At 41.5% G+C, this 27,051-nt stretch overlaps 1 protein-coding gene across 1 annotated transcript in view; it reads right to left on the reverse strand.

Moving 5' to 3' along the window:
• Positions 1-353: 353 nt before the first annotated feature.
• The window catches only part of MN1 (MN1 proto-oncogene, transcriptional regulator), a 41,969-nt gene continuing 15,271 nt past the window's right edge, over positions 354-27,051 (reverse strand). The window contains exon 2 of the mRNA XM_040576908.1: positions 354-5,920. Within this exon, the coding sequence (XP_040432842.1) occupies positions 5,736-5,920 (185 nt within the window). The 3' untranslated portion in view covers positions 354-5,735. The remainder of the gene's footprint in view (positions 5,921-27,051) is intronic.

Raw genomic sequence — 27,051 nt, forward strand, 5'->3', positions numbered from 1 at the left:
CAAGGGGCTGTTAACAACTCCCTGTTGCCCACACTGTCACTGCGCCAGAGAAGAAAAGGTGCACGTCATTGCATGCAAAAAGGAAATCTGCAAAGCCTAGGAATCTTCCTAGCCTAGTTATTAGGAAAAGATTGTATCCCCACACTTTTTTTGAATAATCTGGCTCTGGGTGGAAGCCGTATCAGTGAGAGAAGCCCATTGTTAGAGTGAGGATTTCGCCAGATCACCAGTGAAATTTGTCCCAATTATCATGAGGCCCAAGGTTTACATATATGTGAACAGCATCATTTCACTTCTTCATATCTTAAGGAAAAAAAAGAGTTGCTGCAAAAATTAAAAAGCACAATATGAAATATACTATAGCCACCATTAACATCATATTTATTGTTATTTAGTTGCTCAGTAAAACATATACAGATATGTACAATATGCATGAATACAGAAGACTGCACTTTACATATTTAAAAAAAAAAAGAAAAATAACACTCAATTTCATGAGCTATTGTCACAGTCTTCCAACCAAGCATTTAAGAAATGAATTTAACAAGAATCAAAAAAAAAAAAAAAAAAAAAAGAGATTACAGGATTGCCTAACACACAGCAGAGTCAAGTTTTCATATTTTACATGTGCAATAACATTTTTCAGAAGAGTTTGCTATGCAGTACGGATTACCAGTGTTTTGAATTTTTTTCCTTTCTATGAACCAAATTTAGAACAAAGAAATAACATCCTTTTGCTTAAGGCTGTTTTAAAGCTGTAATATTCTTGGGTAGTGAATAGTGATAAAGTTTTAACTGCCGGAAATCAGCGCCTGCAGTTTCATCAGTCAGAATCTATGAGCGGATGGACTCAAACCAACAATTTTAACAGAGAATTTCTATGACAAAATTAGACTATTTTCTCCATTAGCCTTAAGCAATAAAGGAGAAACAATTTTATAAAACTGGCTTATGCTCTTATACACCATCCACTGAACAGCTGTGAATCTAGTATTTGAGAAAACCTTACACTGCAGCTTAAAAAAATCAAAATTTACCAGTTGTTTTGTTGTTGGTGGTGGTTTTTGTTTGTTTTATTTTTGTCTGCTTTTCCCCACCCACCACCCACCTCCTCCCTCCCTCCCAACAGTAGAGCAAACACACCCCGCTTAAGCATTTTGGTGACCTGTGGTCACATTACATTTTCCTTCTTTAAGAAATGTGTGAACATTTTGCCTTATCATTGGTTCCTGGAAGCTTTCAGACTGATTTCCTGTTTTGGAAAGGTCAACTAGCCTTAGAATGACCACATCTAAATACAGTATCTGAAAAAGTTCCCTAAATGACACGGATGACATGAATTTGATGTTCATTCCCTTCCACCCAAATCACACAATGAAATCCTTACATATTTGATGAAATTCACCATAACAAAATAAAAATGAGTCTAACTCCTCTCTCACTGATGCTCCTAACAACTGAACTAGAATAGCAGAGAACTATTAACCCCATGAAAAAATGGCCTGGAAAAAATCCTCAGGAGTATTTAATAAATAAGGCCTACTCTTCCCTCCCTTCCCCCCCCCCTTCTTTTTTTTGGCAAAGAGATATTTCAATTTAAATGCAAAAGATATTTTGCTCAATTTGCTACTACACTTTAACTTAAAGAATAAGTACAGAGCTTCTTTTAACATATACCAAAAAGATCAGCAACCTGGGTCAGGAGGAAAATGAGCCTTCAAGGCTAAGAACCAGAGGACAGGCACCTTCCAACCTCCCAGTTAAACCAGCACCTACAGCACAGGGCTGTGTGAGAACCAAAAACGCTGGGCAAGATGGAGAGAATTTTCCAAAATAAATATGGAGCTATTATTTTAGCTGCTGTTCAAAATATAAAGCAAGGATTGTGCATGTCTTAGCAGCATATTTACCACAGATCTTTGAATTCTTAGTACAACACTGTCTGGAAGCCATGTATGATGTGCAGGTGCAAGTTTAAATTATTCTGGCTTTATGCAGTCATCTTGGGGAACTTGTAACTCATTATATGCCCCTCTTTATTGTACCAAACTGTCCTCAGAAGCCCAGCACTGTGCAGAAGCACAGAACAGCTCAGCGATGAGGGCAGCGAGCCAGAGGTCAAATGTAGGTTATAGCTCAGCTCTGCCATGGATTTGCCTTTGACACAGCTCAGGTGGACAACATTTGTGCCTCAGTTTCCCTCTCCACAAAAGAGCACAACTTACCTCTTGCACAACAGGTTTTTAACTACAGCTCTCAAACACTCTTTGGCTGAAAGTGTCATTACTCCCAAAATTAAATCATTTCAATTCTTACCATGTAGGGCTATGCTGATATTTTATATACGTTAAAAATAAAATAAGATTAAAAAAAACACAGTGCATTCAGTGCCAAATTAACGGAGAAAATGAGAGCAGTAAAATTACCATAGGCAATATAAGTTTGTGGGAAAGCTCTAGCCTTCTGTGTATGTTGTCAGTACCAAATACACCAGGTTATGAGCATGAAGTTACACTTGTACTCGTCCATCATATGTACCATGTCTGTTCTGATCTTTGGCAACATGCAAAGAAACCATAAAAGCACACACTGGTACTTGTGTTGCTAACAGCTACTCCAGGTAGAGCTTCTGTCTTCTCCTTTTGCTCAGTTGGTAACGTCACTTGAATTCAACAAGACTGAATGTACAGAAGGTTAGCAAAAGGACTGCACATAGCCATATTATTTAGCAAAACTATATGGACAATAAGGCCCAGCAGAAGGTCAACCATTGTTTCTAACTCCTCACCATCTAAAAATCCTGTCCACCTGCTGCATTTACTTCACAGCTCCAACAGTCCCGGTGATGTGGGAGCACTCTCAGTTGCTGCTGAGAGCTACAGCCCCGTGCACTTCCCAAGTGTGCAGCTGACCAGTTGACAATACACCCCCCAGTTTCAGTACATCCCATCCTCTCCTCATTTCATATGATTTAAAATGCTTAGAATTCCATTGTTCTTTATGGACTTGTTTCCAATTTATACTCCTATAAGCAAGTGAAAAAATAAAGCCCTAGTGAACAAGAACAACTCCAGAAGTACAAGCTGCAGAGAGCAAACCAGAAGAAAAGGATGTATAAAGACCAACTGAATCAATGTATTTCTACTTACAGAAGGATTTCTCTTTAAAAAAAGTTTGAAGTGTTTGATCCAGCATTCATTTAAAGGTCTCCTTCTGGTAGCACAGGGTGTGCATCCCTGACCTGAGGAAGCTTGAAAAACCTGTTCTCTTGAATGCATCAGGAAAAACTAAAAACAAAGAAGTAAGCCATCAGGCCTGAGCTATGGTAGAGGAATGCCATCAGACCATGAACTCTTCCTAAATTTTCAGCTGTAAGTGCCGAAAGACAGTATCGTATGTCTAGGCATGTGTTTTGTTGGGTTTACTCCAAGACACACCTAGTTTGAACAAGCACAAGCTAAAACAAAATGATTAAAACTGCAGACCAAATCCACCAAAGCACTTACCCCAGATACAGAAATCCTACAGTTTAGCATATCCTCAAGTGCTTTGCTAGACAGGATTTAAAGTTAAACACTTATTTTGATGAACTGGGACTTAAGAAATCACAGGCAAAGAAGCATCCTCCAGAGTGGCATCTGATAATTGTTACTCTACCAGGAGATATTTTACCAGGGACAGTGATATTTTACTGCAAGTACAGGGAAAAGTTCTGAACTTTCAGTAGCGTACACACCTATAAAAGGTACAAAATATCACATCTTTTTGTTCCAAACCAAGTGGGCATAAGGCAACTCCATAGTCAATTGCTTCAGGATGGGCAAAAATCCTCATCCTAGTGGGAGCTCCAGCTTCGATAAAAAGTAAAGTAATATTAAAAATCAAGGTCCAAAACCCCAATTTTTTTTCCAAAATCAAGTCACTGACCAGAACCATAAAAGGAAATCAATCCATGCATGGTTAATGAGAGCACATTCAAATAACAAGAAAGAACTCCTGTCTTTCTAAACAGTTCGAATTTTTTCTGATGCCACTTATGATCAAGAGTGAGAATTTCAGACTATGCTGTGCCATTAGCATTGTAGGCAGAACTCCCTCCCCATTGATGTCTATTGAAAACCTTACTTCAAAATAATTAAAGGCTCAACACAATCATCTAAAAACACAAAGCAGTCTTAGAACTCTATCCCTTGAGAAGGGACATTTTATGAATTCATGGGAGAAGTAATAATTCCAGAGAGTCCGACTTTTATTTCACAGCTAAAACCTAAATCCCCAGTGATGGTACTAAGCTTCAGGGAGCAAAGGAAGCCAGGCTGGCCTGAACAAGGGTGGGACTGCTCACACTCCCTGTAAACAGAGGATACACAAATAATAGACAGCGTTACGTAAAACCAGAGGAGTGTCAAATCATCGTGTCATTTGTATTTTTATCTGGTTTGCTTCCAGCTTTCTTCTCAAATGAGTATTATCTATCAAGACCAGGAAAGTATGGTTTTCCTTTTATTGTGTCCATCTAATAATACTGTTCTTCACATGCATAGCTAAAACAGGGCCTAGACTGACTCTGGGGAGGGTCTAACTCGGAGTCTCCCTGTCCTGACTGGCCTGGGTCACATAGCGCCTTGCTTGTGCTGTCCCCACTGCTCACCTGCTGCCACCGCACCAGGACAGCCACAGTGGGAGCCAGGGCAGCTCCCACAGATAAATGCATGTGATGCACACATGCTCCTGTGGCCAGGACACGGCTCTGCACGCTAAGAGCAACACAGAAGGAGTTCAATGGATTTGGGGGGATTGATTTTTTTCCTCCAGCAGTTATAAAGTGGCAACTCTGGGAACACCACGGAGAACATGCAAGGCTGCACACCCTGCTCAGGAGCACGTGCACCCTCACTCCTCGAAGTGAGAGACAGAGGAAGACAATGCTACTGCAGTCTGGGTGTTTGGTGGAGAATACAATGATGATTCACTACTAGGCAAACTTCCTGTTAGACTTAGAGACACATCTGTATGCCTTTCCAGGCTGCGTCTGAACCAGCCCGTTCATGACAGAGCTCCATATCTGGGCTTCACAACAGTAAACAAACAAAGCCCTGTCCTCACCTCGCAAAGAGAGATGGAGAGCAAATGAGGGAGGGAGGTGCAGGCTGAACATTATTAATAACAAAACAATTTTCTCAGGAAAGGGTAGGATCACTGCCTGAATGTTCAGGAGAGCATTAATTGTTTGGTTTGTACGTGACTGGCAAAAGCTGGGTGTCAATATATAACATAATGATGACAATTTCACTTTAACTGGCATTTATTCCTGAACTGCTGTTCTTCAGGATTACCATTGTAATAAGCACTGAACAAAGCAAAACAAAACAAAACAAAAAAAGAAGAAAAGGAGGAGGAGAAGTAGTATCTTTGTCTTATTATGACATACGTGACTTGGACATACGCTGAGATGAAAAAGGAAAAGGCCTCATCTATAAATGTATGCCAAGATTACAGAATAATGGGAAAAAGTGGTCTAGCAGGAAAATCTTAAGCAAAAGTGTGCTAACTGCAGAAGGGTTAACACTGGTAACATACTGTGGCAAAAGATTAAAAAAAAGTTGAGGTTTACTTTAAATTAACCCTTTCCAGTCCATACGCCACTAAGCAGGTACCAACCTAGAAAAATAGTCCACCTAGCAGTAGCGGCCCTTTGAAATTAAAAAGAGGAAAAAAAAAATAATTTCTTTTGTTCAAGTCAGGGCAGCCACAAAAGTCCCAAATCTGTTGGAGATGTCCGAGTGCAGGGACCTCCACGTCGGCACCGCAGTCCGGCCCTTCGCCTCGCCCACGTCGTCCGTGCAGTGGACCGAGAGGCACTGCAAGTGGCTGCCAGTCTGCGCCGCCGCCGAGGTCTTGCTCGGGGGAAGGTCGTGGGCTGGAAAGGGTTCACAGAGAGAGTGTTATGAGAACCGTGCAGTGCACCTGCGCCAGCAGCATGAGGGGCACTGGCGGCCGCGAGTTTGGGCAGGGACAGCCCCGGCAGGGGGTCCCGCGCCCGCCTCGCCCAGCACCCGTGCCCCGTCCTCGCCCGCGCTGCTGTATCCCACCCATCGCTCCTCACCCGAGCTGTTCAACTCTGCATGTGCTGGCTTTAAATCAAGCCGTCAACACGGCTGGACGTTCTGGATTTACACGCAATTAGTTATGCGTGTTCTGGACCACAGCATAACAGGGAGTCCTTACCCCCGTGCACCGTCTGTTGGCTGAGAGCAACACCGAAGCCTCTCCAAGCAGAAAACCAGCCCCAAACTTCCCTGTATCCTCCAAGTCATTCTCCTCGTCATCTCGTACGGGTACATGCTTCCCTACTTACCTGTTTTAATGCAATACCACGACAACATTTTCCTGATAATTTATTTGTTTTGAGATTTTTGTATGATTTTTCAGCCACTGTTAGTTTCTGTTAACCACAGAAAATGAAAGGGTTAACTAAAACATCCTTAACAATGTCCCAGGCCTTTTTCCTCTGTGCTTTACAATTAATATGAAAAGTAACTAAAATGCTGCTTACAAAGTATATAACCGTGCACTCACAACTTGCACTCACTGTTACCCATTAATTTTCCTTGCTTTCCTTCTTAATACTTTCAGTAATCTCTGTTGTAAAAACATTTTTGTCACCTTCAAAGTCTGCCTCCATGTGCCTTCCACTCTCCCCTACCCACTGTGGCCAGGGATATCTTTTCTTCATCACCTTCTTCCCCCCTGAAATCAATCAATTCTTTAGATTTCCTCCATTGCTCTTAGTCAAATCACAAAACAAAAAACACCAAATTCAGCCCTCACCTTGTAAATTCTCACATTTCCTTAATGACCCTTCTACGGGGTCCTTCTTAAAGGCTTTCTGAGGTGGAAAAGCAGTGGCTCACAGCTGCTGTGGCTCCTGCTGGCCAGCCAGTGGCACAGAGGAGGCTGCTTGCTGCTCCCCTCCCTCCAGGACAAGCCAGCCTGATAACAAAAGAAAATCCTCTCAAAGATAGCATCCCCCAGGAGCACCACTGCTGTGGACAGGGAGGAGGCCCCAGCCAGTGTAGACAGCCCTCTCCAGCCCCTGCAAGGAGGACTTTTAGTGGAATCAAAAACTGCAAGTAAACGGAGTAACAGCTTGAGTCAAGGCAACAAGCAACATCTTGACAGGCAGTCTGCATTTCCTCTCTTTCACCATTTCATTCATATTCACCCAGAGCACAAAGAGCTAATAGCAGCAAGAGCAAGGGCAGGCCACCGCATTTTTTTTCTGATAGACTCAGAGAATCTTGCATGGGTGAGGCTGATGCTGGAACATGCCACATATGCCAAAAAATAGCTGTGAATGTTTAACCTCAGTAAGATTTTATTTCACGTTATCCTTCCGGTGTTCCGCAGACCTAAGCTGTCTAGCTTTACTGCACTTCATGGGGCAACTCATATTTGTTTCACTTAGCTATCCACTACAACAGATATCAAACAGGAACCCGACAGCTCTGTTACTCAATTATAGTGATATTACATTAATCCTTAAAAAATAACCTTAAACCAGTCTAGAAGTCCCTGCTTTAAACTAGAAAATGCTTTATATACTTGATTATAGGATATCAGAGATGCTTTTATTGAAAACAGTATCATAACACCATACTGAGAAATGAATTGTGGAGCTATGTTACACACCTCGGCCTAGCACAGTGTCATTTTGGTTTCAATTTCTGTAGATATACTCACTTACTGCTGTAATGAAAACCAGCAGGACATAGATGTTTTCTAAACCCCAAAAGGGATTACAGTGTCTTCTAATTGGCTTTGGATTTTTTACTCAGTTTTGATAAATATACAATACCAACTAGCAGAGATGAAGCACAAGCAGTTCTCCATGTAATAACCAATGCACAATTTCAATGACTGCCTTAGCATAGCACATCCTTTCTTTGCCTAAAGGCTCATAACTTTTACTCTTCTTTCCTGCTACTCACAGCCTCCTCACATCCCAGACTTCCTCCCTTCCATGTACAGTCTGTTGCTGCCTCTCTGAAGAATAACAAGCATTTCTACCTCCCCGGGGGAGTACTTCAACCTCGGCCCTTCACACACCACTGACATGTCTGTGCTGTGGAGCTGGTGCACTTGCAGCGTCCTGCAGGCACGGTGGAGAGCAGGGAACAATGCAACACGGGCTAATCCACCGATACGTTATTAATGTATTAATGAATAAATAGAGATGAGCGAATCCCAGGCTCTGATTATGATGCCACTTCGGGGAAACCAGAGAAAAGAAAAACAACAAACACACAAACAAACAAAAACCCTAAATAAATATTGCAAAGAGCTGAGAAAGTGAAATGTTTTTCTCATTTGTATTTGTTCAGGTCCATTGCAGTGTACAGTACCCAGTATTTTTTTATTCTTAGGTCTCCCTGAATGTACAGGACATGCTGGTTTCAGTACAGGAAAAGCCAGTGCCTTGAGATTAGTCTTTGTGACAGCAGCTTTCTTCCTCTGCTGCAGAAAAAGAGGAAAGAGTGGTACTTGTGAACTGCTGTTGCAAGAGGCCCGAGGATATCTGTGGTGTTTTAGTAAGGAGCACTTACTGTAGGATTTCAAGAGACCAGCCTTTCAGCTGGGAACACGGACACCGACAGAAGCAGCAGAGAAAGCACATTCCCAGACCAAGACCAGCACCAGGCTGCGCATGTCCAAGCACTCTGCTGAGACAGGTCTGGAGCTCCACCGTGCACTGCTGGTACGAGCAGCAATGTCTGCATCCGTCACTCAGACACCAATGACACACAGAGAGCACCAGGTCCTCAGCCAATAATTAAGTGAGGAAGTTCTTATACCAGAAGTATCTAAAAAATAAAAAAGATATGCTTATCGACTTGTAAATTATGTTTAAAATACTTGCTGTGGATAAAATCCATAAGCAAACTAATGATAAAGGAATCAATGCAAAATGTATCCCACAGTGACGAACAGGATTCACCATCCTTTGAAGAACATAGCAGGACCCAATCCTAAACTTGTGAAGTGAGGTATCATGTGGACAGTGACAATCAGTGCTAACTCAACACCATTATGTAAGGGCTCAAGTTGTCATGGCCTTTCATTAAGAGGGCAGAAAATGATGCATTGAAATCCAAAACAAAAAGGAAGAGAATGAGGGCTTGTAGTTAGTCCTAAACCGGCATTAGCTTTCTCAAAGCCAGTCTAGTGGAAAACACCCAGTGTGAATTAATTTTTTCAAACATATTTCTGACTTGGCAAAGCTATGATGCTTTTCTGAAGAAACCTTTTGTATTAAAAAATGAAAGTTGCTCTGATCCACCTGATGAGAATCATGTTCTTACGCACAAGATATCACTTGATGCTTGTTTTGGACAAGCAGTAACAACAGTAATATTCTCCCAGCAGATCTGTTTCACCAGCCTTCCTTTCTGTTTCTCCGCCCTATTCAAACCAACAATGTCACAGCACCCGCTTTATGCGGTGCACACAGTCCTGAGGGGTATTGTTAGTAGAGACTGATGGGACTCAGCAGGTTAAAATTAGTCAGATAATGCAAGATGGTGTCATCACTTCATTGCCTCGCAGTTGCCAAGTTTCAGATAAATCACTGTCAGTCATGAAGTACACCTAATTGAAAGCAAGGAATTTTTACACAAATTACATTTAAACGTAATTTGCACAACTGCCTCTCTTAGCAACTACCACAAGAAAGTTGGAAGTGTTATTTGTACAAGCAATACCCTTGTAGTAAGAGCCTTCTCCATACTGAAGACATAGAGACAGTCTAGGTGGAGACTTCCTCCAAACTGAAGGATGTGGCATGACATAAGGCAGGACAGATGCAATAAAACTACCCAGTTTGCAGGACTGTGTGTGCCACTTGAAAACAGTTAATTTTGCTGGCAAATGTTGAAGTAGAGATCAGAGTTAAAACATTGTACAATATGTTCATATGGAGGACATGAAACCAAAAGCACTAGTGTCCGAAGATCAAAAAGAGTCTGGAAACGGCTCAACCACCACATCAATTCTACACCTTCATCACTCACCTTCATGAATTATTTATTTCTTTTCCCATTTCTTGCCTATTTTGAATCCTCTGTCTATAGTCATTCTCTTCTAGAGCATTCCCCTGCATGTTCTGGTGGTGGGCAGGTCCTTCAGTCCAAGGATGACACCTATCTGCACAGCAAAGCCAACCAAGCTGCCCTCAGCTGCAGCGACGTTTCTCCGATGCTGCCATTTGCCCTTCCCTCAGGTGGTGGCTTATTGTCACACAGAGCAAGAGAGAAAAGCTACGGTCAGTCTGAAAGCAACCTAAAAGTGACCTAAAAGCCAGTCGCTGCAAGTATTGAGCTTAAATCCCTAGCACTGGAAACTATTCCTTCCTCTTATCTTGATCATAACACTCCATCCTACCCATTATCCTGTGCGTAGCAACAACCCATACTCTGTATTTCAGAAGATAAAAACTAGAAAACACACACACACACACACAACTATGTATCCCAGCCAACTGTGCAAAATTGCTCACAGCAGAGAAAATTCCTGCAATAATCACTGAATGCCCTGGAAGTTAGCATGAGGTTTGATTAATATTATTAGCTCAGCTTGTGCACAGGCATTTCCAAGAGCCAGCCACAACATCTGGAAGATTTGGGTGATTATGTAAAAAAAAAATATTTACAAACATTCATTTGAACACTGAAGTGAATTAACTCTGGTCATTTTCACACCCCTTACACCATTGTGTTCTTCCAATATTCTAGCAAATTTATTTGTTACACTACAAGCTGTAGGTTCTAGGTAAATATCTCAGAGTATTGTCTGAATAGTTTTGTAGCATTCATCAGTTACAGCAACACAAAATCAAATGTAAGAATTCTATTAACCAGCTAGGACAACAAAAACAAAACACGTTTCTCTTCTTTACAGCAGCATATATGTGCACAGATGCTTTCACACTCCCAAGTGACTTAAAAAGCATTGATTTTTAATATTAAAGTTTGCTTTTGGGCAAAAGCTATACGTTAAGCTTTTGAACAGGCTTTACCCATACAAACACATTTCAATCTCTAAGTCCCCCCAAAAAACAAAACCAGAAAAACACAGCACAAGTAAAAAGACTCTCACCCAGCCTTACTCCGACGTCCCTCTATCCTTTTGCTATGACCTTACACGTTTAGGAAGCTGCTCTTTCGTTCTGCTCTATTTTGCAAAGGCATGCATGAATTCAGAAAATAAAAGGTTGCTGTTTGTTTACACAGTATTAATGAAGGCATGGTTACTACCACACAACAGAGCCCGAGTGCAGACAAGGAGCCTTGCTGCTGTCACATGCATTGCTAGTCTACAGTGAAGATACAGGGAGAAGACAAGAACTTCTTCTTGACCAGAAAATTCAGTGCGAACACCGCAGACAGGTTTTTCACATTTGCCCAGGAATAACACATTTCTCTTTAGTGAGATTAGATCCTGACACTTTCCTCATTCCTGAAGACACTACATATATATACTTCCATTCCTTCCAGCTTTCTTCTCACTGTCTTTTTCCTTAGCCCACACTACGTTGCTCATAAAGCCTCTTCCATCATGTAGCATCTTCATGCTTATTTTTAAAAAGTAAATACATTCTCTTAACTGTGACAACCCCAAAAAACACTACACAAACTCAGATGCGTCCTGACTTTTAGGTAAAATAATCCCATTAAAAACGAGTTCACCTGCAGCACTAGAATGCATTACGTGCATCCTCTCATAAGAGATAAGATCAATTGAGGAAGGTACAGTGTGCAGCCAACACGACTGCAGATGCTACACAAAGGCAACAGGAGTTTATGCTATTCTTCAGGTGCAGCTCATGCAATTTATCTAATTTTTGCCAAAGCCAGTAACAACAAAAGAAATGAGACAGTGACAAGCGGGGATTGAGCATGCGCAATTACAGTCCGGTAAAGGTCTGGTTTGCAAGGGGTTCCACTCTACATTTCAGCGTTACTGAGAGATTAGAGTGACAAACAGGAGGTGAAGATCCCTGGAATGGCCACTTGCCTTAGGGCTTGTCCCTTACACTTCCTCACAGGCTCTGACAAAGCCTCAGCCGTGGCTCGGCGCTGCCCCTGAGTCCCATCCGCCCTGCACAGCGTGGGCCTGGCCGCCACAGCCCGCCCTCAATGACCAGCCAGGCGTAAAGCTCCTGGATTGCTACTGATCTTGTTAAGGCTAAATCAGATGATTTGGCCAAAAACACTAAATTCCCTGATCAGAGATCAGTTCCCCCTCTACCACCCGATAACCACTCTTAAAGGATGCAGTAATGGGCTTCTGTTCACTCTGAGCCCGTTAAGCAGAGGCCAAGCTACCATAAGAGGGAATAGATTTGAGTAATGATCTCTTATGAGGCAGCAAACCTACATATAGTGTTTAAAATTATTCCCCTAGGACAAGATGTTTTTCACCAAATCTCCCACATGACAGTTTGACATATTGGTTCAGGCACATAGCTCTGCATTTGTACACACTACAGAATCATCTTTTTCAGTTTTCAAGAAAAACAAGGTCTGAAAACATTTCATGTTTCTCTGCACAGTGGACCAAGTCTCCACAGATTAATTTATTTATAAAATTTTATTTTTAAACACAGCTACTTCATTTTTGTTTATAAACAAATGAACCGTCTCCTCCCCTACCAGTGTAATAATGACAAAACCTTGCACAAAGGTATTTTCTCGAGCCCAGAGCATATGTAAGCACACATGCCGCATTTGTTTATTAACACAAACACGTCTCCACAAAAATTGCACTGCTCAGTTCCCTTCACTTCTGGTACCCTGCACCCCTGCTTTGGATTGGATCTATCTCTTCTAACTATAAATATCTTGGGGCAGAGACTGTCTTTGGCTATGGGCTCTGTTACTGAAACCTTCTTTGAATGCTGATTTTTTTCCTCCATTTATTTTGCGTGATTTGTGCAATTCTTAAAGCCCATAAAATGCTTAAAGATGCCACCCTCCTCAGTATCACCAGAATTAGAGGAAAAGTCAAAAGCATGCATGGTTATTGAGATGCACAGCTGAGGCCTATGACACATAATGACAAGCACACTCCAAACAGGGAGCAGGAGATTCCCCTTTGCTCATCATGAATGCTACGCATAGATACCCCAACTCCAGCGTACTGGTTATATCTCATTCATTAACATTTCAAGAAGTCATTCAGCTTGGTCAGCCCATAGATTTACGGCAGAGATCTAGCCAGCTGTGCTACACTATAAGAGCCTTTTCCTCACAAAGGAAGGAAGGCTCTTTAGTCAAAAACATAAACAACACTGAGCATTGCCCCGCACCACTAATATATCCTGCTAACCAGAACCAAGAGCTTTGCTCATTAAACCTTGTGATTTTGCTCTATATAGACATCTCTTGCCTAGGAGGAATAGAAAGGCAAGGAGTTTCTGCCACTGCTCACTCAGCTGAGAACACAGCCCATCTAGCCTTAATGTTGAGGCAGTGCCCACCCCTCCATCAGACCATCAGGTCTGGCAACGTCCTCTGATCCTCAAAGCCTCTTCTTGCACAGGCAGCATGATTAATTGGAGGTGCCTGCAACTCTAAAGGGAGCATGTATCAGACCATGCTGCAAAGATGTTTATTTTGCTTTAAGTGGTCTCAGAGCTGGCATGGAGCTGTATCAGTGCTCATTGCTTGCCCAGAATTTAGATAACAAGAGTCAAGAGTGCTTGCTGTGAATAAATATTGTTCTTTTTTCTACCTTAGCCTCCCTTCACACGTATTTTCAACAGGAGCAATGGAAGGACAAGCATTCCACAACAGGGAGACACCCCAAATCCATGGCTGCATTAAGGGGTTTGTTGTCACTTCTCTCACTGATGGCCATAGGGTTACAGTCAGACTGCAGTTTGCTCCCCTAAAGCTCTAGCACCAAGCTAGGGATGGATATCACTTAAAGACAAACACAGGTTCTTCAGACACTGGCATGTGGCTAACAAACTGGTAAAAACACCAGTAAGTAGAAAAAAATACTAACCCAACCAGTAGAAAAGGTGGCAGTCATCTTACACATTGCATAACCTTGAAGATATAGCACAAATTATAGAATCATTAAGGTTGGAAAAGGCCTCTAAAATCAGTTAGTCCAACCTTTAACCTAGTACTGACAAGTCCACCACTAAGCCGTGCTACTAAGTTCTACATCTACACATTTCTTGAAGACCTCTAGGGAGGGTGACTCAACCACTTCACTGGCCAGCCTGTTCCAATGCCATACAACCCTTTCAGTAAAGAAATGTCTCCTAATATCCAACCTACACCTCACCTGGCGCAACTCGAGGCCATTTCCCCTCATCTTATCATTTGGTGCTTGGGAGAGCAAATGATGTAAGGATGAGGAAAAAGACACTGCAGTTAAAAAAAAAACAAACAGCAACAGCAACAACAAAAACTCTGCTCTCTACCAAGCTGGGAGAAGAGGAGGAAGGGAGAAACACAGAATTCCCCATTTAGGAAAATGGTTTTACAGGAAAGTATGAACTGTCTACACCTACTTCCCTGCAAGCTATTAATGAATTAGTTTTTTCCAACTATATGGCTTTCTGAAAAGAAACGTAAGACTTGTGTGAGAGTGGGGAAGCTAGAAGTCCTGAAGAAAAATCATTGTATACCTTGGGATAGTACCAGCTCCTGATCCCTATTAGATGGCCACGAATGAGAATAAGGCAGAATGGTGCAATGGACTGTTTTTAACTCATATCCTTCCTCTCTTTTGGCTACCACCAGTTCCTCTTTTCAGTTTAACACTATAATGCTCATGCTAGCTTTACTACAAATACGCAAACCACACTGGAAAGCTCGGACAGCCTCCATTTTGAAGAGGCTGATGCAGGGGATTTTAGCTCTCACATAATAAAAGACCATTCTTGCAAACCACATCCCATCACAAGCTATGTTGCTGCAGTATTGCTTTCTGCTAGCTTAGTCCTGCCTTCCCCAGAGCAGACAAATCACAGCTGACATGTAACAGCAAGTGAAAGCTGAGCTGTGACAGCCAAACTTTCACCTGTGGCCTAAACTAATCCAACCATACAGCTTCTGAACAACTGGTTGATCTCCCCCAGTGCTGCCACTGATCCACGCTCTCCTCAGCTCTGCGTGGTATGAGAAGCTACGTCCCTGCCTAAGTGAGGAAAGCTAGATAAAAAAAGCAAATCAAACCAACTGCCATCAACAGTCAAATTGGTTTTGGGCAGCTCCTAGAGTAAACAAGTGGAAGCCTAGAAATTACAATGTCCCATCACAGTTCATTGAACTCTCCTGACATGTATATGCTACCATTTAGAGGCCAGTGAATCCATCGGGAGCTCTGAATTATTTTCTTGGGCCTCAACTGATAACAAAACAGAAAGCCACCCTGTCCTTCCCCCCCAATTCACAATGCCTGTAGACACTTTCTTCATGACTCATTTTGAGGAGTTACGCATAAAACACTTGGCAAACACTGCATTTGTAAGAAAGGAGATTCTCTTCTCTAAACCATAAAATACTTGCCAGTCAAAAAAGACTGCCATTCAAAAGACAGACATTTATGAGCCCTAAAGCTAATCTGGCTGAATACTTCACAGGTACCAGAGCACTCTCAACCACTTTGGGCAAGCTATCTTTCACATAAAGTTCGATCTTCCCTATTGCCCAGTGACTCTGAGGGACACGGCTCCACACCTGGTGCAAGGACTGGACAGGTTCAGCTAAGAAACGGAAATATGTACATGCTGCTCAGTGGCAGGTGTCAGAAAAGGCCATCAAACCACTTTTGTTCATCTCAGAAAGTTTTTAATGGCTTAAATCCCCCCTGTGATACCCATCCATTAAATTTACATTTGAACCTAGTATTAGGACAACAGGTTACAAACAACTCCGATCTTCACTCCAAAGGACGGCAGCTTTTTCAGCCGTGCCTCTACCTCTGTATTCAGTATGCACCTGAAAAGGAGAACTCCACAGTAGGAGTGAATATTGGCTGACTGATTCCATGTTTTCTCTACTGTTGGCGTATGTCACTCACTTGCACTAACTAAATGCTTTGAGCCTATTTTCACCAACAGTAACAACCCACACACCCATGACGAGTAAGGAAATGCTGGTTTTTGCATCCAGTATTTTCAAATTTATTTCACATGCGCGCAAATTATCACATGGCAGCTTTATGCACAACTCCAGACCATGTGAAATCCATCTCTTGACAGCCAAAATGCATGAGCAAATAAAAGGTTTTGCATAAAACCTTGAGTGAGAAATTTCTGTCTGCATAAAAGTCAACCAGAATTGTTAAATACACACTCAATTAACTAAACCCAATTCCTGGACATTGTTTAGTATCATTTCAGGACAGACCAAAATTGAAATAAACTCTACTTACACATTCTGCATTAAATTGCCACCTTGACATTTAACAAGGAACTAAGCCGATTAATGGTGACTAATGCCTGCAGTTTCCATGCACTGGATTACCTCCCAGACCTGCCCTCTCCAGGAGGCACAGCTCAACTGTCCACCACCAGTCAAAGCACCTGAGAGCTCACTGTCGGTCACAGAAAAGCTCTGAACTGTCATCAGGTGGTGACCCAACCTGTGGCCTGTAATCAGGTTTTATAGACCTGTGAGTTGTTTTCCCCCCATTATGACAGAACTTATTAATGCATGTTAAATAACAAAAAATTTCTCTGAGTTTGGTCTGAGCTTCACTCCGCTGGCTGCACCATCTAACTTGAACCTTAGCCAGGGGATAGTAACTGAAAGAACAATATTTACTTTAACAGTCAACTCATTCAATAATCAGTGGTATCGTTTTCGTAAGTTTTGCTGAAGCTCATTTCTTCTTGAGGACATACAGGTCAAAAGTACTAATCTTACCTTCAGCCCAATATGAGTTTCAATAGACAGAACAGGCTTCCAAAAATAGCATTAAAATGCCCACACACACAGGCAAGGAAAGTGGGTGTATTAATGGAGTTTGTAAAGGCAATGAATAGATGGTGATTATGCACAGAGTGAAACAGAGGAAGAAACATGTAAATTCCAGCTTTCTCTCATCAGATTTGTGCAAGAGCTTCTACATAATTGCTGGGAGAAAGAAATAGAAATGACAACACTAAGTAGGATATTTAAGCCCTGCAAATTATACATGGAAATCTCTATTTTCCTTAAATGAAGTGAAAACAAAATGAAAGAGGAAGATTCCCTTCAAAGAACTTTGTTTGTGGTCGCTTAGTCTCAGGATGCAAATTAAATGAGTACTTGTTAGCCTAGTGAGGGAAAAAAAAAAGGAATTTGTCTCTGAAATATTATCAATCTCTTGTGAGGAGAAGGCTTAGATACAGTTGGATGAAGCCTTTTACGTATGTAGTCATTTTGTTCCCAAAGAAATCAACAGAAGCAATATTCTCATATCCCAAAGTCAGATCTGCATCCAGCTTGGCTGCCAGGGCAGGGGCATCTAGAGTCCTCCAGCTGCTACATGAGGTTCATCCTTCAGTTCCTTCCATCTTCTCCCCAGTTTTGCCTGCAGCTCCTGGAACTGCCTCTGCCATATCTATAATTCACAATTACGAGAGACCATAATACAAAACTGCCACAGGCAAAGTCAATCGCTCCCAGGGGCCTCACACATCTGAGGCTCTTGCACACGAAGAAATGGTGATAATGTACATTAACGCTCTGGGTTAAACCACACGAGCTCAAGGATATTTGTGAAAATACAACTGTAGTTTACCAAAGGCTTACAGTAAGCAAGAAGAAACAGCATCCAGGATCTTTATCTATTTCATCCCATTTATTTATAGCGTTACCTTGAAATACATCTCATTCCTCTTTAGGACACCTCCAGCTGCAGCTTGTTGGTTTTGGAAGTAGTGGCTTATAAGAGAAGACCTTGGGAAACAGCTTCCCTAAAATCAAAAGGAGTTCAAGCACTTTCACCGCTGAGTAAGAATAAAACAGGACCAGAGACCAAAGAACAAAGCCTGAGTCTCACCCTAAGAATCTGCAGAGACACACATCAGAGATGGAAGCCACCCAGCCCACCCTGTGCCAATGAACACAGAAGGCACAGATGTACCACTCCAAAAACAAACGTTTTCAAATTGTGATTTGCAAATTCCTAGTAATTTGTGGACAATTTCTAAATAGTCTAAGAAAAGTAACTCAAAAAAAAAAAAAAAAAGACTTGTCAGAAAGCCTGAGTTTGTTCAACAAGATTCAAAAGTTTTCTACAACAGAAAAATCTCAAATTCTGGTATACCCAACGTTTGATTTTGGCTGCAAAAAGAGATGTAAATGTTGTTGCCAAATAATGGATTTAGTGTATTCAGAAATATTCCATAAAGCAGCAGAAAGATATGTTGATTCAGCTGGAGGTCATAAACCTGATGGAGGACGAAGGTTTGTTTGAACAGCATTTTTTTTTAAAGTAAATCTATCTGGAGAAAAAATAAAACAAAAAATAATCAGATAAAAGAAATACACAGCCATGTGAAAGAGAAATGGCAGTGAGGGAAATTCACCTTAAAAAACACAACACAAAGAAACCTGGCTTTCTTAGGGAAGCCTATAAGTGTCACTATTAGGATAAGAAAAACATGAGCTCATCTTTTTCTTCCAGTTGTCCCTCACTGTGGAGAGTCTTCATGACATTCTCAGAATAGAAACAAATCAGGAGCAAACAGCTGTTCAAGGAACAGAGTCATGGACAGACAGACTTTCACTGCTTCAATTAAAAGTTAACTTTAAAGTTTCAAAAGCCAGTAAATCAACAAAATGGGCCAGTACAACACAATATGGACAGTCTCATCTTCAAACCTAAAGCCACAAGTATGGGCCCATGTTTACTTTCTAGCCATATACTCATGTGATCTATGACCCCCAACAATTTCAATGTCACTGGAAAATGAAACAATAACAGACAATTAGCTTTCCACTTTATGCTAGCAGTTGTGAAACCTCTGCTTTATAGCAGTTAGGGACAAGAACCCCAGAAGTGCCAACCTCCATTTATAAATGTGCAGAAACTGCAGGGAAAGGGTGCAGGACTGAGTAGCACCAAACCACAGGAGTGGTGATACATCAAAGCATAAACGTGTTTCTGCATATCTTACTGTGAGGGGGAGTCTATATAGGAGTAGCAAATGAGAAACTGCAGTTCATTTGTGCCCCGTATGCAACTCCAGCTATTTGTTAAAACTGCTCATAATATGGATTTAGATTTGGATAAATCTTGGCCTTACCTTGGCCATGCCTATAAACATTCAGCACTAAGATGGAAACAAAAGCTGGTTTCTAGATGACACTTTTACAACAGCCTATCAAGCAGGGCAGTAAGATGTTGAATTGTTCAATTTAAGTGAAGATTTGTACACAGGATCCCTGAATTTTTTTAACACCTCTCACAGGGGCTAATCTAGAATCTAACATCACAGTGACAACCAGATATCCTGACATTTAGGAGTAATATATTAGCTGAACAGCGCTTTCTTTTACAACATTTATTACAGAAGCGCAGACACTAGAAGGGAGGGTCCCAGCTTTTTCCTTGATCACCCAGCCTCCAGAAGAAAAATGTACAGACTCAGTAAAGCTCTTTCCTCAAGGCTCAGCCAAGCAGCACGACTTTACATTAACTAAGTTAACAGAGAACCGGTGGAGGAAAGTAAGTTTAAAGCAAATACAGTATGCAAATAGCATGAAGTGACATGAACACAGAATGCTCCTGTACAAGTACACGTAGAGAAAGCAGCATCTATTTCACCCACTGCTGGGCTGTGGACTTGCAAAGGAACAGAACAAATGGTGAAAGAGAAAACAGAAACATCCCTGCAGCCTGATATGCTCTAGGCCTGGCAGGGAGCCATTCAGAGATGAATGCTAGCACAAATGGCCTCATTCTTCCAGACACAAATGATAACATTACTTAACTCACATAAGTTAAAACAAAGAAATTTGCAGTGGACTATTCATCACCCCTATAAAAAGTGGTTATGTAGCACAGAATAATCTCGTGGGTGCATGCTAATTAGACAACAGCAAGTAACTTGCCCATGCACAAGGTCTCCAAGAAGTTTAAAGCTTACAGACACCTTCATAAGATCAGAAACAAAGCAGCTAGACCAAGACCCCTGTGTGAAAAGACTTTGTTCACAAATGCAACTCCAGCACTCATCAGGGATGATTGTCCCTTCACGCCCTCCTGCACATCCTGCTCCCTGTATAAAGGTCCATTTGTTCAATATGTGTAAGTTCTAAAGGAACAACGTTGCTATGGAAATAAAGACAAATATGAAGAAGCTACTATCCAATGCGTAAGGTCTACCTCCAGTCTTTACCTGTAACTGTCTCAAACAGGGCACTGTTTGCACTTTGTTGCTGTCAAACCAGGCAAGACTTAGATTTTAAGAACCCCAGTTCACTACTGTAATACAAATGCCACGAAGACAACAAACAAACAAAAATCTCCACCCTCAGCTGACTCACATTTCATTTGCGCAGGCAGGGTGAGATACAGGTAGTGCCACATGAGTCACACAACCAAAACTCTCATCAAACTCCAACTGTCACTTCACCAGCCAGGGCTGTTGCACACTTAGCACGCTGCACAACATATATCTTAAAGTATGTGGGATACTAGGTTAACTGATCCAACGTCAGAACTGGTTATTCTGAAGACAAGAGCATTTAGAATCTTTTTCAGACATCTTCTGAGTGGCAACCTCCGAGTCATGCCTCTACTCAAAAAGGTGTCTTCAAAAAGAAGTATCACGCCCTTTGTGGATGAATGCATTGTTTCCTGGAAAATACGCTGAGAAACAGGTATTCATAACAGCACTGCAATAAATTATTCTATCCTCCTTCCTTCTCAGGTTTGTATCCATGCAGCCTCATCTTCCAGATGCACAGCTGCCAAGACAGATGAAATTTTAGGCCTGCTCGTCTTAGATAAGAGGGTGAATGAAATGAAAGCAATAGCACCCATCACCAATTAAACTACAAGGATATACGCATGACAGAGACTGAAACCAATTTCTTAACATACCCATTTTCACTCATATTCTTCAGGCACAGCAAGGCAGCTGTGCTGCAAAGAGTTAATCTTGCCTGGAACATATCTCAGATTTCTCAGAAAGTCAAAGACTGCAGCTGAAGCTGGGCTGACTGCTCCCCTGCCTGCCTGCAGCCTGACCCCTGACATTTCCACTCTGCTTCTCACTGGCACAGAAAACTTAACCATACACAAACAAACAGGTTGGGAGGACAGATAAATGGAAGACAGGAGAAGGAGAAAGGAAAGATTTCTCAGATTTCTTTTAATAGCTGTGATTAAATAATAGCAGCCACCACCAGACATGGGTGATGGGCTGGTGTTTATCAGTAAAACCCTGAAGTCTACTGGCAAGACATCTCTGTTTAATTAATCCTGAAAGGGTCCCTTCCCCCTTCTTCTTCCTAGGGAGGTTTTGAGGATCCATACGTTTAAAGATACACTGAGTTCTTTTTAGCTCTTTCCTTACAAAACACAAGGCAAGAGAGCTCCTGCTCAAAAAACATCTAGGATTTACAAACACTACAGCAAAGAATTCTATCAAATGAAATCAAATAGGCAAACCTTAACAGAGGTTATCTTTTGATTTAGTTGTATTTAACACTTCGAAAAAATATACACATTAAGTAGTGCATTTGGACAATACCATACTGTAAGTGCACATGCACACAGCGATCAGATGCCGGTCTCTAGACACTGCCCAGGCTTTGGGTCTGCCGCCATTTCTGTAGAAGAACCACTTCCCAAGGGACGAAGCTGTTCGCTGCTTGTCACAGTTCTACCAACCCCATTTTCATCCAGTTTTCCCACTACCCTGTGCCATCAACATCACTCAGTGATGGAAGCACTTTTGCATACACACAAACCAAAATGATTTCGCCCACGCAAGGCTGAAACACAGAACCCAAACTATTGCCCGTGTGCTTTCACTTTGTTCTGGAAGGCTTGGGAGGTCCTTCCAGAGAGCCCTGCCTTTCAGAAGTCCCCTGCCCTCTGATTTTATCGTGAACATCACACCCAGCAGGGCACCACAGCTTAAGGCACCAGGCTGAACAAGCGGCGCATCTCCGCACGCCAGCCCCTGCCCTGTGAGCGGATGCATGGCAGGGGCAGCAAGGAGCCCGGCTCCCAGTGCCCTGCCCTCCCAGGGACCTGCAACATGCCCAGTCACAGCCTTGAGGTAACCTCGTGTCCCCAGGGAAAGGGGCAGACCACCAGCACACCCCATGCAGAACAGAAAACAGCTTCTGGTGGCAGCAGCCTCAGCGAGTGCTTGCCCTGCTTCGAACAAGCCCTCCATGGAGAGCAGAGAAGCAGGGTCTAGCGGCAGAGCACTGGGCCCTGAGGCCAGATAGACACCTTGAAAGCAAGCAAGCAAACAAGCCAACCGGCCTCAAAGTCACTGGAGCGGCATAGCTGGAGCCATGCCTCCACCACTCCCACACAGCAGACAGCAGAGAGCAGTGATGCTGAACAGCAGAGCTGCCGAGAGAATGGTGTTACCACACAGCACCAGCCCACTCCCCTTTCCAAACGTTTCTTAATTTTCACATGTATTTTTAAAAGTTGGCCACGATCATTCATCCTCTCCTCTTTCCCTTTTTCTCAGTAAGCACAAAAATGAGTGTTAATGCCTTTTCAATCACTTATCTCCTCCCATTTTCTTTTCCAACATGAGTTTTCTAAGGCTTTTCCAGCTTCAGAGAATAGCAGTACACAAAATAGAAAAAAATCATTTTCCACATCCATTTAGTTACAGAATGAGCATTATGTGGTTTTCTAAACCCACTTTTTCATTCTCTTATTTTCCTAAACTTTTATAAATCTAAATAAACTGGTGGTAGAATTACTGAGAATTTTGTGTAGTGTAAATCATCAAAACAGCAAATGAAAATGAGGAAGAAAAATCTGAAATGATTTCTCATGCAAAGGCAAAAAGGAGAGTCGAAGAAAGGGCTATTTTGAAAGTGCACGTTCAATTGTAAAAGGAAGCTATATATCACATAGGATTTTGATAAAAATCACAGGAAAATATAAAATCAAAACCCATTATTTTCTTGACTATCTACATTCTTAAATACCTTATATACATAGTCTCTTTAAAAAAAAAAAAAAAAAAAGAAGTACCACTGGGATTGAGGATGAACTGTGATGAACTGAAAAATGTCTTTCTATCAAAAAAAATCATTATACAACAACGAGAGACAATCCAGTATATAGTCAAAGACAGAATCCTGACATGTTCAAAGAGAAAATTATTTTAACAGCAGTGTCTTGGAAGATGAGAAGTGTTTTTGTTGTTGTTGTTTCTATTTAAAAAGCAAGCAAACAAACAATGGCCATTAAGATTTTTACTGTAACAATTAATGCTTAAATGTACAACTTATTATGCAGTGTGTGTGCCAGGTACAATTAGCACCAACAGAGGAAAAAAAAAGTGACAAATAAGAAATTCATACCTATACTGGAATCAAGCAGAGTTCCTTCAACGGTTAACCATTCACAAAAGGGTAGCAAACACTTTCAATGGCAGGCACTTTTGTCCTACGGCACCAAAACTGGCCAACAGAAGTCTGGGGGCAGCCGGTAGTTTGGCTAGTTCTATTTCTTTTTCCTTCTAAGACTCCGATGTCCTAAAAATAAAATGGCTGCACAAGACCTAGACACTCAGGCTTAGTAGTAATTTTTTTCACCTCAAGAGCAGGGGGAGAAGTAGTGTGGCACAGTGATGTTTACTGAATGGCAGATAATCAAGGCTCTGCATTTGCATGTGGTTTTGCCCCAAAGCAAAATAAGGACTCAGAATTCATCAGGATTCCAGAGCTCCTCTGTATAATAATAAAAAATAGCGCTCGGTGTAACGCTATACATTTTCAAGTACAACAAATGAGAAAGCAGACTAACTATTCAGAAATATTTGTTGTCAAGAGTTATTCTGAGCAATCTTTTTTTTTTTGGGTGGGGGGTTACATTTAATTTTACACAAAAACTCAAGAACCAATCTTCTATTAATACAAAACTGGTGAGTTACAAATAACTACACTGAAATATTTAAATTTTCAACATTGCTTCCAGAGAATTGTATATTTGATTGTAAAAACCATGATTTAAAATCTTCACTGAACTACCATGATTCACAAAAAGTGAATTACAAAAGGGAAGTTTTGTGACTGAATAAATAGCTATTATGTAACCCATATAATAAAAAGTATAGGTTTTTTTTCATCTTTGACTGGAAGGCTATCGGAAAACTACTGTACGTAGTCAAAGACTCACTGACTATAAACACTCCTTTTAAAAACAGAATTTGTATTAAGCGCAGTGTTAGGAGCAAGAGTCAGAAAGGATACAAAACAATACGAGGTCACTTCAGTAACGTAGCAACACAAATTGAAAGTTGCAAATACTTCCAATTTGGAGTGCACGAACTGATAAATACTTGTTAAGGAAGCTTGAGAATACATTTTGAACAACGTACTCCAGAGTTTTGTGATCCATTTCCCAGCAATCCACAAGTCAGGAGGGGTAAGGAGGAACCTATTGAAGCAGGTTGTTTCTGTGCGAACTCTATGCACAAAACATAGGACAATGTAACGATGTCACAACCTTCCTCAGGTGGCAAAGAGCAAGTCTGAATGAATACAAGACTGTTAGCAGACGGAGTGAGGAACTTCTTTGCCCCTGCAGCATGTGCAAATTTACTTCCCATCGACTTTAAAAAAGGCATATGGTTTTGAATAAAGCACTGCTGTCTACCCATAAATAAATACATAAATAAATAAATAAATAAATAAATAAAAATAAACTCAAAGTTTGTCAAAGCACTAGCTGCCTCTGCATCAAAACCGCATCCTACCGTTCTTTTGTCTGAAATGCAGTAGGTGGTGATTGGGCATATTTTGACCTCTTGGACACTAGACTGACTTACCGTGGTGACAAATGCTTAAGATCATTTTCAAGACTGTTTACTTTGCAGTTCCAGCCTGACTTTCAAAACAAACTAACAAATATGGACTCACACAAACACTGTTTTCTTCTTTGATTGTGTTTACTTAACATTTAAGTCAACACCAGTATTTTCACTGATTGCAGTTACACAGGAGCAGGCCCTATAAACACAAGCAGGGAAGAAAAATTGAGGAAAAAAAAAAAGCCATTAAGATCTCAATACAGGATGCCTGCAATAGTCCAGCTAGATTTTGGTTTCAACTAAGGTGTCCAAAATTACATTTTCAAGCAGTATTATGGACAAGTGCTCTACAGTGGCTTTACAAGATGTTTCCTTATGTTTTTTTCTGTATTTCACATTTTGGAGGATATCCCAAGCAAAAAAGTCCCTCCCAAGAGCAGTTTGTCATAAGCAGTTTGTGTTACTGTCAAAGTACATTTTTATTTTGAACATGGGGGTTTTCAGGTATATCAACTCTATCCATGTCTTCATCACTACAAGTATTGTTTATACCTAGGAACTATTTTACTAATACTATGAGAACACCAAACAGTTCATTTAATAAAAGCATTTTTCCCACTGCAACTCAGCAATGAAAAGCTGCTTGAAGCAGGCATCTTTCTGTTAGTCCTATTCCTACGATAAAGGTTGTTCCCGCCATTATATTAAAACTCTTAAAAAGGAAACAGTTTAAAAGCATGAACATATGCTTTAGTTTCCTATGTCTTGAGACCGGGTGTTTATGACATTACTGCATACTGGCTGGGAAGTCTGCTATACCCCAAATGCACTTGCTTGTCTTATGAATGCCTGCATCAATGGAAGAATCACCGCTACTCACTCATATCAGAGAGCTGCTCCTTCTAATCCAAGGAAAAGCTGTCAGAAGGAAGAAAAAATACCTTGGCTTTCACATGTGCAAGCTAATGACCCATGACTGCATGAAGCCAGAGTCAGTGACAGCAATACATCGGGGCCTGTTCGTGATATAATTGCTCTAAAAAGAAAACAGCACGGAAATGCTAACACCGCAGATGGAAAGAAATTACTGTCACCCGAAATTAGCTACGAGCTTACACCTCCACGCTGTGTGAAACCTCCAGCCCCCGTGTCCCACTGAGGCCAGTTCCCACGACTGTCCCACCACCATCGGGGCAGGCTGCACGCGGGACAGCCCAGCAAGCACCCGCCTCGTGCTGCCACTAGGCACCCCTCCCTCTCGTCTGCCGCGTTAGGCAGTTACCTGCTTTTTAGAGAGAAAGCTTGTATTAAAATCATGTATGCAAAGAAAACACCATGTTTTTGCAGAACATTAATTTGCGCTGTTAGGTAACAATGCACTCAAGCACACCGCCTCTGCTTTAGGGGTGCTGCAGTGATGGAGCATTTCCCAACAGAGACCACCAAGCAGAATTCAACCTTCGGTTTGGGTAGCCCTCTCTTTTGCAGTACTTCTTGCAAAAATGACTTGGAAGCAACACATTGTCACCACTGCTTCACGGACGCAGGCTGAGTAACAGCCAGCAAAAGACAACTGGCACACGCATCGCTCAATCAAAAAGCACGAATCGAGATGCGGGTAAGGAATGCCCCGTAACTTGCATCCTGTGAAGGGAAGGGAGAGTCAAATTGTGATACTGTCTGAAACACACCTGTGAACCTGCTGGGTATTTTCCAGAAAGTTCCAACAGAGTCTATAATAGTCTTTTCAGCGAGATTTAAGTGTCGGGGGGGGAACGGTGGGGAGAGAGAGAGAAGCACTGAGAATTAAAGACAGATCAATTTTGCTCTAAAATTTTAAATGAAACACTCCTGTTTCGGAAAGAATTTCATTAAGGTGAAAATATAATATAGAAGTACCCATTTAGAAAGAATGTGCTATTAATTCTTAGCAGTGTGTGTGAAAGGGAAAATTGCATTTTTATCTAAATGGTTTTTTTTCCTGCATAACCCATTTACAGTATTCTTTTACAGCTCAG

This window comes from Cygnus olor, chromosome 17 (genome assembly GCF_009769625.2).
Source record: "Cygnus olor isolate bCygOlo1 chromosome 17, bCygOlo1.pri.v2, whole genome shotgun sequence".
Taxonomy (NCBI): Eukaryota; Metazoa; Chordata; class Aves; order Anseriformes; family Anatidae; genus Cygnus; species Cygnus olor.